The sequence below is a fragment of the Balaenoptera musculus genome, chromosome 3 (assembly GCF_009873245.2).
Source record: "Balaenoptera musculus isolate JJ_BM4_2016_0621 chromosome 3, mBalMus1.pri.v3, whole genome shotgun sequence".
NCBI classification, from domain to species: Eukaryota; Metazoa; Chordata; class Mammalia; order Artiodactyla; family Balaenopteridae; genus Balaenoptera; species Balaenoptera musculus.
The window spans coordinates 155,765,636-155,783,632 of NC_045787.1; the positions used below are offsets into that span (position 1 = coordinate 155,765,636).

Below are 17,997 nucleotides of genomic sequence, written 5' to 3' on the forward strand. Positions count from 1 at the left end.
CGGGTTGGGCCATCAGACCAAGTTCCACCAACTACAGCCGCAGTATCTGACCATTTCCGGGCTAGGGCTCCTGTCCCTCACCTGGGCTCTCAATCTCTTCCCTTTGCCCCGTGGGCCCTTTTGGGGGCCTCGATGGAACCAGCTCCCCCAAAATTCAAGACGGGCCCCTAAGGATTTCCTTTTCCTAATTTGCCTTAAGTTGCGGTAGGGGCTGGGGACCTCCTGTCCCGTTCCAGTCCTTCACACACCGACCTTTTGATTTTCCCACCTTTCTCTACCAATCTTTCCCTCCTGATCACCCACCCAGCCCAGACCTGGATTCCTCTCAGGACAGGCATACTGACACCCTTCCTCTAGCCCTCCTCTTAGAGCCCCGACCTCGGACCCCTACTGTCATAGGACCTCTATCCTCAACAAGTCTTCGCCCCAGACCCCGGAAGACCCCGGGCCCTCCTCGTATTCAGCCCACTGGTGGCCCCGCCCCCTCCCGCAGCGCGCCCCGCCCTCACCAGATCTCTCACAGCTTCCGCTCCCCAGCGGGCGCAAGGCCGCCCTCTCTCCTCTGGGCTCTCTCCCAGGATTTGCAGCTCGGCCCGCGACACTGACACTGACGCCGCAGCTGAGGTGGCGGCAGCCGGACGGGGCGCTCACTGGCCGAGGGACGTGGGCCCCGCCTGTCGTCGCTTAACTCCTGCATGTTGGTGTCTGCGGCTGCGCGGTGACCAGAGCGGTGTCAAGTACTCGTGCGCAGAAAGGCGATTCGCAGTTGGCTCCATAGCTCAGGGGTTAGAGCACTGGTCTTGTAAACCAGGGGTCGCGAGTTCAAATCTCGCTGGGGCCTACTTTAAATTTTTTCCATCCCTCTCCTCTAAGAGCTGAAAATGCACACCCCAACACGAATTTCCGCCATTACGTGTTTTTGCCCCTCAGGTGCCCCTTAGATGCTTGCCACCCTTCGGTCCCTCTCTCCCGTCTACTCTCGCGAAGATCCAGACCCACTGCGTCCCTGGCTTTGAGATCACAGGTTCTGCTGGCCCCGCACGCCTTCTCCCCCGCGACCCCTCTCTCGCTTCCTTATGCGCGCCCTCTCCGCGAGTTCACGGCGGGTCTTTCCGTTCCCCTCCTGTCGCTCCACTCGGCCAGGGGCTTGCCCTGGTCTCTAATTCTTTCTGCGTTGCTTGGGGGATCACCTGTGAAAGCCCTCCCGCCCCCGCCCCCTGGGAATCTATTTTAGTCGAGAGTGGAGCGATGTTTAAGACCCCGCGTAGCTTGCCATTGGTCCCCGCAGGGGCTTCTTTAATGAGGTGGCCTTCCAGTAGGGCAGTCACATAGGGGTTGAAGGATCCCGGGAGTCCGGGACGCGCAAGTGCCTCAGCGTGCCCGTGTGGGGCGAGTCCCTTCGCGTCTTGATGGAAAGCCTGGCTCTTTGGACGGGAGCTGGCTTGTGTGAAGGAGGGAAGTGGGTCCCTCCTCTGCCACGCACCCCACCCACCTCCTTCACCCCTCCTGGGCGTCTACCCAAGTTCCCGCGAGCGGTTTTCTCTCCTCTGGTGAGACGGAGGCCCGGGTTCTGTTATCGAACGCTGATCCAAGCTAGACCTCACGTGGGATGGCGACTCGCTCAGGGCTTTTCTGAGGGTCCTCATCCGCTGGAGAGAGGGCTCCAGCGGTCTCGGATGGCGCGGCGGGGCCTAGTCAGGTCTCTGCTTCTGCCAAGGCCCCCCGGATGCGTCATGCCCGCGAAGGCCACGGTGGGCGGGCGCCCGAGACCTCCAGCGGGCCTGGTTCTGCCCATTGGGCAGGGCCCCCATGTTCACTGAGGATTTAGGGTCATTTTGTACACTTGACTTCCGTTAACAGAATAAATAAGTCAGAAGGTCATCATGTATTACTGTTTATTGTTTGTTAAAAGGAAAACTAAATAATTGTTTTAAAAAAAGACTGGAAGCGCATGTGACAAAGTTACACTTTTTAGGTCCAGGTGTCACGAGTGTGGACATTTGTTTGCACTTTATATAATTCCACAGAGAAGAGAAGCGAATGCTTACAACACGGAGGCGGTAGTGACTGGAAGGCCGAGGACGTACAGCCGCCGGAAGCAGAGGAGAGCCCACCTAACGCTGAGTGCGCACGGGAGGAGGGGAAGACCACAGCAGGTGGGGGTGGAGTGCGTTAGTCTCGCGGTCTCCCAGGAAGAGGCCGAGAGGAGGAGAGGCAGCGAGTAGAGAGGTCAGGTCAGAGGGCTGAGCAAGATCTCGGCGAGTGGCAATGGAAAAAAATAGCACTTTTTTCCCCTCGGAGTAGCTTAACCACCATTCGTCTCTCTCTTTTGTAACAGCCATCTGTGTAGGGAATTTCTCTGCTGGTGGCACAAAAACAAACTTTTGGGTTCACTCTGAGTGGATTTTCGTGAACTTTGAAAGCAGGGATCCCGAATCACTGCTTTTTACTACTAAATAACCCAGTGGAATTGGAGGAGGAAAGCGCCCGCACAGCCCGGGCCTCTGGTTCACTGGGCGGGTGACTGTTGTGGGGCGATCCCGGGAGAACGCAGCTAGGGCGGGGAGCCAAGACACGCGGCCTGGGCGCCGCGTGTGTGTGTGTGTGCGTGCGCGCACCGATGCTAACCTCGGGGGGCTGCGCACCAACTACCGTGGTCGGTCACCCTTTGAGGGAGCGGGGTTCCTGGCCATCTCATTTATGATTCTCATTTCTCACTTCCCTACACTTTCTGAATATTTTGCAAATAAGTATATGTTGTTTTTAACATTTTCATAAAACGATAAAGAAAAGCCGCCCCCCCCCGCCCCCCCCTCCCGCCCTTACCAGGCGCTTCATAGGAAGGAACTACCCAGGTTTCATTTCGTCTGTCGCGGCTCGGGACCTAGTCCATCCCGCGTCCCCTACAAGCCCGGCTCCCGGTTCTCTCCAGGAGCCCCCCGGCTCTCCCGGCTTCTGTACCCTGCCCTTGGGCCTCCAGACTTGCGCCTTATTTGGGCTCGCCTGGGAGAGGAGGAGTCCCCAAAGTGGAAGGATGCCCCTGCCTGCTGCGCGAGTAGCCTTAGCAATGAGGCGCTCATTTGGATTCCAGGAGATCTCAGAGGGGCCAAGGGATACCGAGCTTTTATGCTGAGCGAACTATCTACCGCTGAGAGTTAACAGCTGACGCGAAGACGGTCGAACAGGGATAGGTTGGGCGTGAGAGACTCGGAGACCCAGAGAACGCTTTCATTATACCAGAAAAAAATGTTCACTCTCTCAGCGATTAAACGACTCCACATAGCAGCATATCAAGGACTGAACCAAAAACTGTTCTAGCGGGTGGCTCGTTGGTCTAGGGGTATGATTCTCGCTTTGGGTGCGAGAGGTCCCGGGTTCAAATCCCGGACGAGCCCTTTTTTTTTTTTTTTTTTTTTTCTTTCGTCATTTACCTTCTGAAAATTTCTTGTTATGTGGACAGTTTTCGTCCTGGACGGGCAGTGGGCATCACCAAGAGTTCCGGGATGGGAAAGAAGTATAGGTAGAAGAGTGGGTGAGCAGCTTGCCGGTGAGAGATTGGGTGCAGAGCCTTCTGTGGGCGTTTCCAATGATCTGGATCGTGGGACCATTGTTTCACCACCATAGAGCTGTGTATACACCGTACTCACAAGAAGTTTTCCTAACCAGAGATTTTCAATAGTATTATGAAAAAGCCTGGATAGGCCTGTTTCCGTAGTGTAGTGGTTATCACGTTCGCCTAACACGCGAAAGGTCCCCGGTTCGAAACCGGGCGGAAACAACGTTAACCACATGCTGGCTCTCCATTTTGCTTCTTGAAATTTATTACTTTGAAGTAAGTTTGGTTCCAGTTCAGGACATCCGATCATCACCTCTCCCGGTTTTCCAGGGAGGGGAGAACCAGCATCTACAGCGCTGGGTTCCCCGACTCATCCTCGGGCCCCCGTAGAGACCTTAACCCACTCAACTTGCGGTCTGGGACTTCGGCGCGCCCTGAGCTGAGATATATCTCAGCAGGCTGGTAAACGCAGTCCTATGCTCCGAGTGAAGGCGGGGCCCGCGGTTGAGCGTCCAATTTGTATAATCCTTTTTGTGATGAATGGGGGGTGGGGAGAAAAAAAAAGGGATAAACAAGCTGGCAGCGGTGGGATTCGAACCCACGCCCCCGAAGAGACTGGAGCCTTAATCCAGCGCCTTAGACCGCTCGGCCACGCTACCGTGCTTTTGGCCACCTTTTGGGTGTTATTTTTCAATTTAGATAACATCCGCAGGGTCCTGTGGGAAGTCAATTGTTGGGGTGGGTCTACAGGTCAGGAGAACCACACTCCAACTAGCAGAATTAGATTGCCCAGAGCCACCGAAGCACAGACGCACACAATGCTTTCGGGAAGGATACTCAAGAAGTCACTCTGGCAGTTCACTTTGGGGGAGTGGGCGTGGACGCAGGGGAAGCCTTCTACACTATCACTTGTTTTGTTTTGGTTTACCCGTGAGCTTGTGTTGTTTTTACGAATTAAAAAAAGGAAGGGGAAACACTGCACTACTTCCTCCCAATTCTTTTTTGTTTAACCCAAAACATTTTTTGGCAATAACACCGACACATTCAGAAGTGGTTCATTAGTGACCGCCTTGGCGGTCTCAGAAACCTCCATCCATGCAGTTCTGTTGCCTGATGATGTTTCCACCCTTGAAACAAATGTTCCAGTTGGAGGTATGGAGGTACAGGGTCTTGACAAAACATGCTTGACTGCACACTGTACGGAGACAACCCCTACCCCCGCCCCGCATTATAAAAACCCACTTCTTAAAAAATAGCAAATCCAAGAAAAGTATAAAGAAAAAAATTCATCTGCAAGCCCCAAACTCAGAGACAACCATCACTATTTGGTGAACTAATCTCCAGTTTGGTTTTCTGTTGATTTTTACCTGCATCAGTGAGTGATTTTGCTTCAGATACAGACTTGAATTGTGCTTTAAAAAAAAAAAAAATTACCTCGAATGCCAGTGCATAACCAATAACAAGCTTAACTAGAGAAGGAGACTGAGGAAACTTCAGATACTGAGGGGGATTTCTGGGCAAGTTTAAAACCTTTAAGGGTTGACGGACATGAGTGTTCATAAAGTCTCTTTTAGATGTAGGGCTTTCTTTTTACTTGACAATTTTCACTTAACAGTTCTTACATTATGAAGTTGAAACAGTCTTTTACCTGTAAAGTTAAATGAAAAACAGAGAGCAAGTAAAACAGACACTTTCTCTAGAGTGTAAGGATGTTAGAAATAGTTTGTTTTCTTGTACTTTCACATACATTTTAATGTCTCAAATTTGAAACTTTATTAAGGAAGTCTTAAGTTTGACTTATAAAAATAGTCAAGACAAGGTATTTTCTTGAATTATAGATCACAGTAGCTATCTAAATGATTAAGATACAAGTACAAGCAAAATTTCAGATGATCTTGGAAACACATTTTAAGACATAGCACACACAATACATATTTCTTTGGGGGCTTGATTATCCTTTAGGGGTACTGAAGAATACTCAATTTATCTTACACTAAAAATTTAGCCTTTGATAACCACAGCTTGGATAGATCACAGAGTGGAATCTTCAAAGTTTTCTCCGTATACTTGCAGACAAGGGAATTCCCTGGCAGTCCAGTGGTTAGGACTCGGCGATATTACTGCTGAGGGTGAGGGTTCAATCCCTGGTCGGCGAATTAAGATCCCGCAAGCCTCGCGGTGTGGCAGATAGATAAATAAATAAATAAATAAATAAATAAATAAATAAATAAATAAATAAATAATAAAAATGCTTTCAGTCCAAATAACTCAAAGAGATCTTGTGTCTTTAATTGGACAAATTAGTTACTCTTTGTCATGCAACTAATACAGTGGGCTCTTGTGCCGGTAGTTTGTCTTGGTCATGACTTATTCTTGCAAAACCATCCCTTACATATGAAAGATATTTTCCCCAATGCAAGGAAAATAATCTGGATCAATAACAAAGTCAAAGCCATAGGTGTTTTAGGACATTCTTGAAAACAGGAGTCAACAGTACTAACAGCCTTTTTCTTTACCAATTATCTTCCTTTTTCATAACTGTGCTGTCCCTACCCTATTCTACTCTGCAAAAATTAATTAATTAATTAATTAAATTAGAAAAAAAAATTTTTTTAAGATCAAGTTTTCCACTGGCACGGACCTATTTGGAATGAACCCGAGAGACAGTGGAACGCTGGGTCGCTCCCAAATCACTTAACTACTCTGTATCACATCAATAATCTAATCACAGCCGAGTTCTTCGGTCAAACGATTGACAACCATAAGTGAAAAAAGCTTTTCCATAAAAGCCAACTGATCAGAAGAGGTCTTTTCATAATGCATTTGAAACCCGCCATCCAGAGCTGCTTCTCTTACTCTGGAGGTTCTCAGAAACACCTTGGCTTCTTCAAAGGCTGCTGAAACTGTAGCCTGCACCACTCAGCTGCTCCTCTTCCGGATAGGCGTAGTCATCCTCTCAGTCATCAAATTCCCAGTCTTTCTCGTCGTACCCCCCTCCCCCCTCCCCCCACCTCCTCGAAGCCAGGGCTGGCGAGCCGGCCTGGCTACTCCCCAGAGCTGGGCCGGTTAGCAAGGGCTCCGTCCCCCTGTGGCTCCGCCGTTGGCTGGGCCGCCTCCTCCGCCCTTGGGCCGTCCTGGTCGAACTGTGGCAGGGCTCCGGTGCGGGGGTTCGGGGATGGCTCCCGGCTCCCGCTGCCTACCTCTCTCTGTGGAAGGTCCCTCTTGCCAGGCATCAGGTCCATGTGCACGTCATTGCTCTATTCATAGAGCTGGGACGGCTCGTTCATTCCCAACATTGTGCAAGCGGCTCAACCTCCCAAAAGGCGTTTTTAGCAAGATCGGAGCTACGCCTTGAATCACGTTTTTTAAACTTAGATTTTTATGTTATTAAATTTTCCAAAACCTCATTTGCATGGTTGGCTCAAATTCTAGAAGACAAAAGTAGCCTGATTTCTGTCCCTAGGGCTCTGAGTTTGGACGGGAGATTCGAAGAGAAGAGGGTAACCAATACTAGAGTAGAATACACTGGGATTACTGCTGCATTCAGTGCCTTTATTCCTGGTGCTTATGTTAAATCTTACTGAAAAGATTGTGGTGTGATTTTTATAACTTTGTATAGCTGTCTGCTTTTCAACCAATGTGTGTGTCTTTCAGGCCTCATGGGCCTGCAGAGATTGGCCTTAGCTGAGTATTTCGTGTTTTAATAACACGACCTTCCACTCAGTCATTTTATTAACAGGCCCTTCCACTGCTCCACAGTGAGGTCCTCAGTGTGGATTAGAAAATGTGTCTGTAAAACCACACGGAATCATGAACTAACCACAGCCCCTGACATTAGCAGGGCTCTTACTATCTGCACATCAGAGCATTAACTTCTTAGAATGTTAATTTGGAATCTGGGCTCAAAGAAAGAGAGAAAGAAAGGAAGGAAGAAAGAAAATATTTTGAAATAATTATAGATTCACATAAAGTTGCAAAGACATGTACAGGGAGGTCTCATGTACCTTTCGCCTGCTCTCCCCAATGATGACATCTTGTATAAGTATAGTACAGTAACAAAACTGGAAATTGATGTTGGTACAACCCATAGAGTTTATTCAGATTTCTCCATATCTCTATATAGCAATTTTTTTTTCCCAGCAATTCATTTTCTCATTCTTTATTTACACTGGAATCAGCTCACTATTTAAACTTATATAATTTGCATTAATTTAATGTGTACATCATTATTCTTTTTTTTTTAATAGCAGAAGTAAAACTTTAATTCACTAATTTGTGGAAATTAAACAATACAATCTTAAACAACCAATGGATCAATGAAGAAATCACAAGGGAAACTGCAGAACACTTAGAGACAAATAAAAATGAAAACACAGCACACCAAAACTGCATGTTTTTTCAATGTCATGATTGAACATTGTCTATTAGGCTACCCAAGATTTAAATTTACCTAGTTCTCAAGAGGCATGATTCTTTGTTTGACTCACTACTTCTTATCTTTTTTTTAAGGGGACGGGGGAGGATCTAAGAGGTGGCACCGGGCCACAGTCAACCCCCAGTGACAGGTAACAGCTGCACTGCTGCCCCTTCCTGCCCCAGGACCTGATATATAGCAATTTTATCACATGTGTAGCTTCATGTAAGTGTCACAATCAAGACACAGAACTGTTCCATCACCACAAGACTCCCTTGTGCTACTCTTTTATAGCCACATACAACCCCTCTAATTTCTCCTGTCTCCCATCCCTAACCCCTGACAACCACTAATCTATTCTCTGTCTCTAATTGTGTTGCTTCAAGAATGCTACATAAAAGGAATAGACAATATGTAGCCTCTAGAGACTGGCTTTTTTACTCTGCATAATTGCCTTGGGATCCATTCCAGTTATATCAATAGTATTTCTTTTTTTTTAATTGCTGAGTAATATTCCATGGTATAAATGTACCACAGTTTGTTTAACCATTCACCTGTCTACTTTTATTCCTAGTCTGTTGAATGCTTTTATCATGAAAAGGTACTAAATTTTGTCAAATACTGTTTCTGCATCAATTGAGATGATCATGTGATTTCTCCCCTTAATTCTGTTAATGTGGACAACTTTTTAAAATATTAAGTTTTGATAAGTTCTTTATTTAGTCCAGCTACAAGTCCTTTGTCAAATATGTGGCTTGCAAATATTTTCTCCCCAACTAATTTTTTTGTCATTGTTGTTGCTATCCTTTTGGCTGCTTGCTTTTATTTATTTTTTTTTTGAGGTAACATTGGTTTATAGCATTATATGTTTCATGTGCAACATTATATTTCTACTTCTGTATACTACACTGACAGAGGGGCAAAAGCAATTCAATTTCTCAGAGAAAGGTTAGCCTTTTCAACAGATGTTGCTGGAGCATCCATAGGCAAAAGGATGTATGTTCTGCTCTCCCTGGAATTTCCTCCACTCAAGTCTCACTGGCCTCCCTTGCGTTCCTCCAACAGAGCAGGCGGAGGCAAGGCTTGCTCTTACCTCCTCATATAAGGCTCTCCCCAGGCATATTCCACCTTGTTCCCGTACCTGCTCCTCACCTTGTTAGCCAGGCCTTCCATCACATCTATTTAGAATTGAAATCCTTTTTTCCTTCTCATTCCTAACCTGCCTTATGTTTCTCATTGCACTAAACACCCTTGGGCATGCTACATTTAATTCACATGAATTTTGTTATACTCCTAATTTCTCAACTAAAACCTATATTCACTGATGCCACTTTTGCACGTGGTGGGATCTCAGGCTCTTAGGACAGTGCCTGGCATATATTTTGTTCTCAGCACATATTTGTTGAATGATTAATTGTATTATGCAAAACAATTCAAGAAATTATTCTGGCATCTCACATGCTCATTTCTTGCACTGTAATGTCATTCCTTTCTCTGGGTGTTTAGTTAGCGAGTTCATTTTTCTTCCTAGAAATGACACCATAAAACAAGTCACCTTTTGGGGAAAAAGTGACTTTACATCCCCTCTCCTCCCTGCCTCTTTACCTGCATCTCTCTCCACTCATCCTTTTTCTTCCTGCTTTAGAAAACTCTTCAACCCATCACTGTGGCCCCCCCAATCCAGACAGAGGGAAAGAGAAAAGAAAAAGGTCAATGAGACACTAAGTTAAGAAAAAGGGAGAAGTAAATCAAAGGAAGAAGACTGGAAGAAAGAGTGAGAAGAGGCATAACACTAGAAGATATATGCCCACCCCCTCATCCCCCCAAAAGAAAATAAAAACTAACCTAGGCAGAAAATAACAGGAAGAGAAAATGCTGATAAACAGAAATGCGAAATGACCAGCAATCAGTAATAGGAACTGCAAAAAGGAGAGAGGTGGGTAACAGGTAAAGACCCTCACCTAAAGGTGGGTTCCCTGGAAGAAAACAAACTCAGCAAATACCCTGTGAAGGAGATTCCAGCCTCAAAATCATTTCATCCTCCTTTCTTTGTTTGCACTTACTGGATCAGCGGGGTCAGGGAGGAGCCCCCCGGCTCTGACCTCCTTCCTCAGCTCCCACCGACCTCTCAGTCCAGCTGTGGGTGTCCACGTCACCCTCAGCCTCCCTGTGACTCTCTAGCTCAGACAATGGGCCTCAGACAGACAACAACCTCCTCTCAGCAAAAGGGGTGTGGAGAAAGTGAACCTAGTCAAGGAGACGGTGGTGGGCAGATGGGGACAGAGCCAGGATCCGTGTATCTGAGCCCACCCCCTGATGCCCGTCCCCCTTCCATGGGCTGCCTCCCAGCCTGGGTTGCAGAACTGTCTCCCGCTGCCCATGCAGGTGCTTAACATTGAACCTGAGTGAGGAAGGTAAAGCTGTGAAGTCCCAGGGGAGCCCACAAACTCCAGCCCTGGAGCAGAATCTCCCAAGTTTATAATTAAAGAAATCCAAACAGGGAGCTTGGGGACAGGACCAGAAGAAGGGCCAGTGGGACAGTGTGGGGAAACCTGGTCATGGGAGGGGCACAGGGCAGCCAGGGCACAGGAATGGGGGGCAAGTTTCTTGGTGCTCTATCCCCCACCACAGACACATTTCAATGGTTCCCCAGTGACCTCCCAGGCCCACATGGGGTCTTTACCTGTGACTGCCCCAATTGGCTCTCCCTGCACTACGCCATCCACACCTGTCCTTTTCCTGCCCTGTGAAGTCAGCCTGCATCTACCGGAGGCCTATGGTATGCAGAGCACTGGGTGAGATGTTGCACTTGAATCAAAGGTGGGAACTGAACACAATTCCGTCCCTCCTAGTGGGAGGGAAAGAAAAGCACCCATCTTTGAGAGAGTCAGATGGTGGCATGGGAGCTGGGTGTCTTCCCAAACCCTGTTAGATGGTTCTCTAAGCTCAGTGCCCTTCACAGTTTGCTGTGGACAATCCTGTGGTCTTGTTATTATGCCTGTTGTCCCAGCGTAATCGTGGATAGCACTCCCTTTCACTCTCAAGAGTGTCTCATGTTGAATGATAAATTTTATGGTTTCTCTCTTTTTGGCTTTATGTCCTATAGAATTAATTAATTTTCTCACTGACCAATATGGTGGCATTTTACCTGCCAAATGGCTAAGTCACCAGACTTGTTTCTTCTAAATCCTTGTATTTTTAGGTGTCTGTAGTATAAGCTCTGACAGTGGCTTTTTTGTTTGTATGTTTGTTTGTTTGTTTGTGTTTTGGGTTTTTTTTTATAATGCAAGTACCTGACTTAAGCTTTGATTGCCACTTCTTTGAAGGCATCCACTTCAAAGAAGACTATGTGGAATGAACACATTGCCAGCCATGTTGCCAGACAAAGAGCCAGAGCCTAGCTGCCTCTCCCCACTGAGGCTCCTTTGTTTTAGACATCCTGGTTGATTTCAATAATTGGCCATTTGGGCTGCTTGTTTTTTTTCTCTTCCTGTGATTTAAATTCACGGCCTTATGTTTAAATTAACTAATAAAGAGTGATCCCTTAAAGTCCTAGGCCCCCACCCTTGACCCCTGTAAAAGCAGGACCCCAGGCCCACTTTCTTTCTCTTTCTCTACTTGCTGCCTCTCTGTGTGGTCCCAGGTGTGTTGTGTATGTAATCAACCTCTATTTTTTCAAAGTTTCCTGATGGCTATTGCTGAAGGGTATGTTGCAATCATAATAGGAACCACAAGGGCTGGTCCAGCCACAGCATTGGTTATTGATAAGATGAGATCATCATAAAACAGTGTCTTTGTTATAGGTTTTTTTTTTATGTACCCCTTTGTCTGCTCTTGCTTCCAGCTCTTTCAGCTGGAGGCAAGGAACACACTGAGGGGGATGCTTAGAGGGAAAGGCAGGAAGACCAGAGAACAGAGAATGGAATTGGGTTCTGGCAAATTGGTTTTCAGCACATTGGCTGCTGAGGACATGACTTAGAGCATTTACCACTCTTCTCCCTTTTCAGCCTTTTCCTCTTATCCTCCTTATACATCTGATGTTTTTCAATGTCCACACTTTCGCTCAAACCATTTTTCCCCATTGGAGATTACAGTCAGCCCTCTATCTCTGGGTTCTGAATCTACAGAGTCAACCAACCATAGATTGAAAGTATTCAGGAAAAAAAAAACTCCAGAAAGTTCCAACAAGCAAAACTTGAATTTGCCATGCACGGGCAACTATTCATATACCATCTACATTGTATTAAGTTAAGTAATATTATGATGATGATTTACAGTATATGGGAGGATGAGCACAGGTTATATGCAATTTAACCATTTATAAAAAGGACTTGAGCATGCAGAGGTTTTGGTATCCACTGGGGAGGGGGGATCCTGGAGTAAATCTTCCATGTATACCTGGGGATGACTGTACTATGTCTGTTTCCTCTAGTCTTCCTTGGTCATTACTAATTGTCCAAAATCGAGCTTGAGCACATCTTCTCCTTTCAAACTACCCCCAAACTCAATCCACCATGATTTCAGCCTCCCATGAATCACTGCAAGCCTACTGTCTACATACTGGGAAACATATACTGTATTGCCATGTGACATCTCCTATATTACCATTCATTATACTGAACAGGCTCCAGTTGATCTTGTACAAACAAGGAAATGCCTTTATTTTTGTACAACCACTGCTTTTAAATAGGACATCTCAATTCTTTCATCCCCATTTTCTCATGATATCTCATGCATATTCAAGAGTTGGGTGGTTAGACTAAAGCTCATTTAAGTATTCTAAATCCAGTCCATTAAAAATCAAACTTGAATCTCATATCCAAATTCAGTGTTTTTCTCCTTGATCCATCCTAAATCAAGATAGCTTGAGGCTTGAAGACCCACAGTAGGGAAGCAAGAAAAGTCTATTAATAGCAATTATTCCTTATCTTTAAAGATTCTAAAGGCTATAGACGTAGTCTTTGAAATGCCCATTTTTCTCAAATAAATTACTAGGAAGTCTGAACTGATACCTTCTTTTTTATTTTGAAAACTACCTTGAATAAATAGAAGTATTCTGTTTTACTTTAATGTGTAAGTGTAATTTTCTAAAATAATTTTTCAAGTGTCTGAGGGTATTCAAATTACTCCCCCAAACTTTAAACACTATGAAGAAAGCAGTAACTGTGACATAAATGTCCATGAGATGTCAATATCAATATTTCTCTGTTAGAAATTCTTTTAAAATGTTCATTCTATTATTTTTTTTTATTTCCTTATCTTTTAGAGAAACACACTAATGTATTTACATATAACGAAGTTATATGATTCCTGAATTTTTGTTTCCAAATAATCCACAGATGAGGGAGGCAGGGAGAAGTGGGTGGGAGAGCAGATGAAACAATATTGGCCATTAGTTGATAATTGTCAAAGCTAGGTGATAGGTACATGGACATTTATTAAACTATTCTCTCTAACTTCATACATGTCCAAATTTTTTTCATAATAACAAAAATTGAAAGCTCACTAAACGTGGTCTGATCAAGTTATAATATAGCCACATGATGGAGTACTATACACTGTAAAAAGCAACACAAAGTATTTCTATCTGCTATGCTGATCTTCAGGATATAATGTTGAGTGCAAAACAGTGTACATAGTATGCTATCTCTTGTGTAAGAAAGGAGGATAATTATATATATATGTATATATATACATTTGTTTATATTTTCAAAATTCAAAAATGAATGGATAACCAAAAACTAATAAAAATATGTTTCATGTAGGAGGAAGGAAGAAATTTTGGAGAAGACAGAGATAGAAACTAGGCATCTTTGAATGTACTTTGGTTTATAGTTTGGGTTTTGGCAAATGTTTCACACAATTAAAAATAGAAATTAAATAAAGAAGAAAAAATTTCGAGCTATAGTGGAGTAATTTGTATTAGAGCAACTTTCACAATGAGAACAATTATAGAAGTTGGATAAAATACAAGAAAGCAAAATTTTTTGAAGGCATCATAACAATAGCAAAGCAACCATGACTTGAGAGGCTGAGGTCCCAGCTAGAAGGGAAGAATTTTGAGATGAGTTGGATGTTCTGTGGTGCTTTTTCTTTCAAGGAATTTGTTGATTTAAACAGCAAAGGGTCTAATGGCTGGAAAGCTGAGCAGAACTTTCAGTAATCTCATAGATCTGGGAGACAAAAATTGGAGTTCACAGCCCTCAAAAACATCCCAGGTTTCCAGCTAAGACCACAGAAAGACTATATCCTAGGAATAATAATTAATCAGAAATAGACAAATTCTCATAAATACTGACCCAGCTTCCTACAGATCAGTCATAGGCTAGATTAAAATCTGCTGAAAATTTAGCTGCATGACAGAAGGAAAAGATTATCATCCAGAGCTTCAGACTATCTCTATAATTTGTAATTCACAATGTTATCCATTCAAGAAAAATACGAGGTATTCCAGGGCAAGGATAAAATGACCAAAAATCAAGAGAGAAGAAAAAGAAACAAACTCAAAGGAGATCTATATATTGACATTACCTTTTAGAGACTTTAAAATAACTATTATTATTATATTCAAGAGAAAAGAAAAGAAGATGGATAATTTCACCAGACAGCTGTAATCTATGAAAACATTCAAATAAAACTCTAGAATGAAAAAAAATCAAAAACTAAACTAAGGGGCTTCCCTGGTGGCGCAGTGGTTGAGAATCTGCCTGCCAATGCAGGGGACATGGGTTTGAGCCCTGGTCTGGGAAGATCCCACATGCCACGGAGCAACTAGGCCCGTGAGCCACAATTACTGAGCCTGCGCGTCTGGAGCTTGTGCTCCGCAACAAGAGAGGCCGCGACAGTGAGAGGCCCACACACCGCAATGAGGAGTGGCCCCCACTTGCCACAACTAGACAAAGCCCTTGCACAGAAACGAAGACCCAACACAGCCATAAAAATAAATAAATTAAAAAAAAAAAAACTAAACTAAGAACTTAATAAATGGATTTAGGAGCAGGTTAGACACAAGTAAGGAGAGCAGTAGGTCAATAGAAAAATCAAGGCTGAAACACAGAAAAAGAACATAAAATATGGGAAAGAGCATGAGAAATATATGGACTCAGTGAGGTCTAACTTAAATGTAACTGGAGTCTCAAAAGCAGAGGGGAAAAAGAGAATAGGGCAGAAGCAATATTTGAAAAAAATAGTGGTAAAGAAATTTCCAAAAGTTATGGAAAACATTAAGTCATAGAAGCTCTATTAGTCAAAAGCAAGGTGAATAAAAAGGAATTCATAGTGTAAACTGTGGATAATCAAAACAAAAAGAAAACATTTAACAGCATCCATCAAAAAAGACAGATTACATTAAGAAGTGCAGTAAGAAGAGTAAGAGTTGCCTTTTACAAAAAATAATGGGTAAAGTATTCTGAGGTCCTCATGTTAAGCAGGAAGTAGCAAAAATACTTATTTATTTGGATTAGACACTAGTAATCAAGTATGCCAGCTGTAATTTCTAGGTAACTACTAAAAGAAGAATAAAAATAAGGATAACTAACAAGTTATTAGAGAAAAAGAAAAGATTGAAAAATATTACCTAATTAATAATAATAATAACAATAATAATAAGGCAAGGAGAAATTAGTACAAGTGGGACAAGTGAAAAACCAAATAGTAAGATTATGAGTTTAAACTGAAATATATCAGATATTGTTAGGGGCTGAATTGTATCCCCCCTATATTCATACATTGAAGCTCTAACACCCAAGTACCTCAGAATGTGACTATATTTGGAGATAGAGCCTAATAAATGTGATTAAGTTAAAATGATGCTATTAGGGCAAGTCCTAATCCAATCTGAGTGGTGTCCTTATTAAAAAGAGGAAATTTAGACACACAAAAGAGACATAAGGGGCAAAAACACACAGAGGGAAAAACATAGTGAGAAGGCAGCCATCTGCAAGCCAAGGAGAGAGGCCTCAGAAGAAACCAAACCTGCTGACATTTTGATCTTGGACTTCTAGTCTTCAGAACTGTGAGAAAATAAATTTCTGTTGTTTAAGCCACCCACTCTGTGGTACTCTGTTATGGCAGCCCTAGAAAACTATCACAGACATCATACTAAATGTAAGTGGACTAAATATGTCAAAAAATGATGAAAATTGTCAGGCTCAATTTTTTAAAAAGCATAAACTGTACACAAAATATTCTCTTAAAATTAAGGGTATTAACAGTATAAAGCAAAAGAATGGACAAATACATACTATGCCAACAATGTAAAAAAATGTTGATGAAACTATGTTAATATCAGGCAAAACAGACATTAAAATAAAAAGCAAAACTAGAGATATAGTGGGATATTTCATAAAAGGGTCATTCAACCAGAAAGGTAAAATAATTTAAAATTTATATGTACCCCAAGCAACTATATGCCAATAAAATGGACAAACTGGAAGAAATGGACACATTCTTAGAAAGGTACAATCTCCCAAGTCTGAACCAGGAAGAAATAGAAAATATGAATAGACCAATCATAAGTACTGAAATTGAAACTGTGATTTAAAATCTCCCAAAAAACAAAAGTCCAGGATCAGATGGCTTCACAGGCAAAGTCTCTCAAACATTTAAAGAAAAGGTAATACCTATACTTCTGAAACTATTCCAAAAAATTGCAGAGGAGGGAACACTCCCAAACTCCTTTTATGAGGCCACATCACCCTGATATCAAAACCAGACAAAGATATCACAAAAAAAGAAAATTATAGGCCAATGTCACTGGTGAACATAGTTGCAGAAAGCCTCAACAAAATACTAGCAATCCGAATCCAATAATACATTAAAAGGATCATACACCATGATCAAGTGGGATTTATCCCTGGGATGCAAGGATTCTTCAATATCTGCAAATCAGTCAGTGTGATACACCACATCAACAAATTGAAGAATAAAAACCATATGATCATCTCAATGCATGCAGAAAAATCTTTTGACAAAATTCAACACCTATTTATGATAAAACTCTCCAGAAAGTGGGCATAGAGGGAACCTACCTCAATATAATAAAGCCATATATGACAAACCTACATCTAACCTCATACTCAATGGTAAAAAGCTGAAAGCATTCCCTCTAAGATCAGGAATAAGACAAGAATGTCCACTCTCACCACTTATACTCAACATAGTTTTGGAAGTCCTAGCCCAGCCAATTAGAGAAAAAAAAGAAATAAAAGGAATCCAAATTGGAAAAGAAGAAGTAAAACTGTCACTGTTTGCAGATGACATGGTACTATACATAGAGAATCCTAAAGATGCTACCAGAAAACTACGAGAGCTCATCAATAAATTTGGTAAAGTTGCAGGAAACAAAATTAATACACAGAAATCTGTTGCACTTCCATACACTAACAATAAAAGATCAGAAAGAGAAATGAAAGAAACAATCCCATTTACCATTGCATCAAGGAATAAAATACCTAGGGATAAACGTACCTAAGGAGACAAAAGACCTGTACTCTGAAAACTATATGATGCTGATGAAAGAAATCAAAGACGACACAGATGGAAAGATATACCATGTTCTTGGATTGGAAGAATCAATATTGTTAAAATGACTATACTACCCAAGGCAATCTACAGATTTAATGCAATCCCTATCAAGTTACCAATGGCATTTTTCACAGATCAAAAAATCTTAAAATTTGTATGGAGACACAAAAGACACTGAATAGCCAAAACAATCTTGAGAAAGAAAAACGGAGCTGGAAGAATCAGACTCCCTGACTTCAGACTACACTACAAAGCTGTAGTCATCAAAAAAGTATGGTACTGGCAGAAAAACAGTAATATAGATCAATGGAACAGGATAGAAAGTCCAAAAATAAACCCACGCACCTATGGTCAATTAATCTATGACAAGAGAGGCAAGACTACACAATGGAGAAAAGACAGTCTCTTCAATAAATGGTGAGGGAAAACTGGACAGGTATATGTAAGAAAATGAAACAAGCTTTTTTTAACACCATACGTAAAAATAAACTCAAAACGGATT

At 42.9% G+C, this 17,997-nt stretch overlaps 1 protein-coding gene and 4 non-coding genes across 5 annotated transcripts; 3 read left to right on the forward strand and 2 right to left on the reverse strand.

Annotated features, from left to right (window-relative positions):
* Nucleotides 1-768: 768 nt before the first annotated feature.
* On the forward strand, nt 769-841 carry TRNAT-UGU. Its single transcript has one exon. It is a non-coding gene; the product is annotated as a tRNA-Thr (tRNA).
* Nucleotides 842-3,323: 2,482 nt separating this feature from the next.
* On the forward strand, nt 3,324-3,395 carry TRNAP-UGG. Its single transcript has one exon. It is a non-coding gene; the product is annotated as a tRNA-Pro (tRNA).
* A 310-nt stretch (nt 3,396-3,705) lies between these two features.
* Nucleotides 3,706-3,778, forward strand: TRNAV-AAC. The gene has a single exon. It is a non-coding gene; the product is annotated as a tRNA-Val (tRNA).
* Nucleotides 3,779-4,133: 355 nt separating this feature from the next.
* TRNAL-AAG lies at nt 4,134-4,215 on the reverse strand. The gene has a single exon. It is a non-coding gene; the product is annotated as a tRNA-Leu (tRNA).
* Nucleotides 4,216-6,250: 2,035 nt separating this feature from the next.
* Nucleotides 6,251-6,852, reverse strand: EID1 (EP300 interacting inhibitor of differentiation 1). Its single transcript, XM_036847336.1, is given in 3 exon segments — nt 6,251-6,461; nt 6,463-6,536; nt 6,568-6,852. Coding segments are annotated over 3 exon segments (570 nt in total).
* Between the last annotated feature and the right edge of the window lie 11,145 nt (nt 6,853-17,997).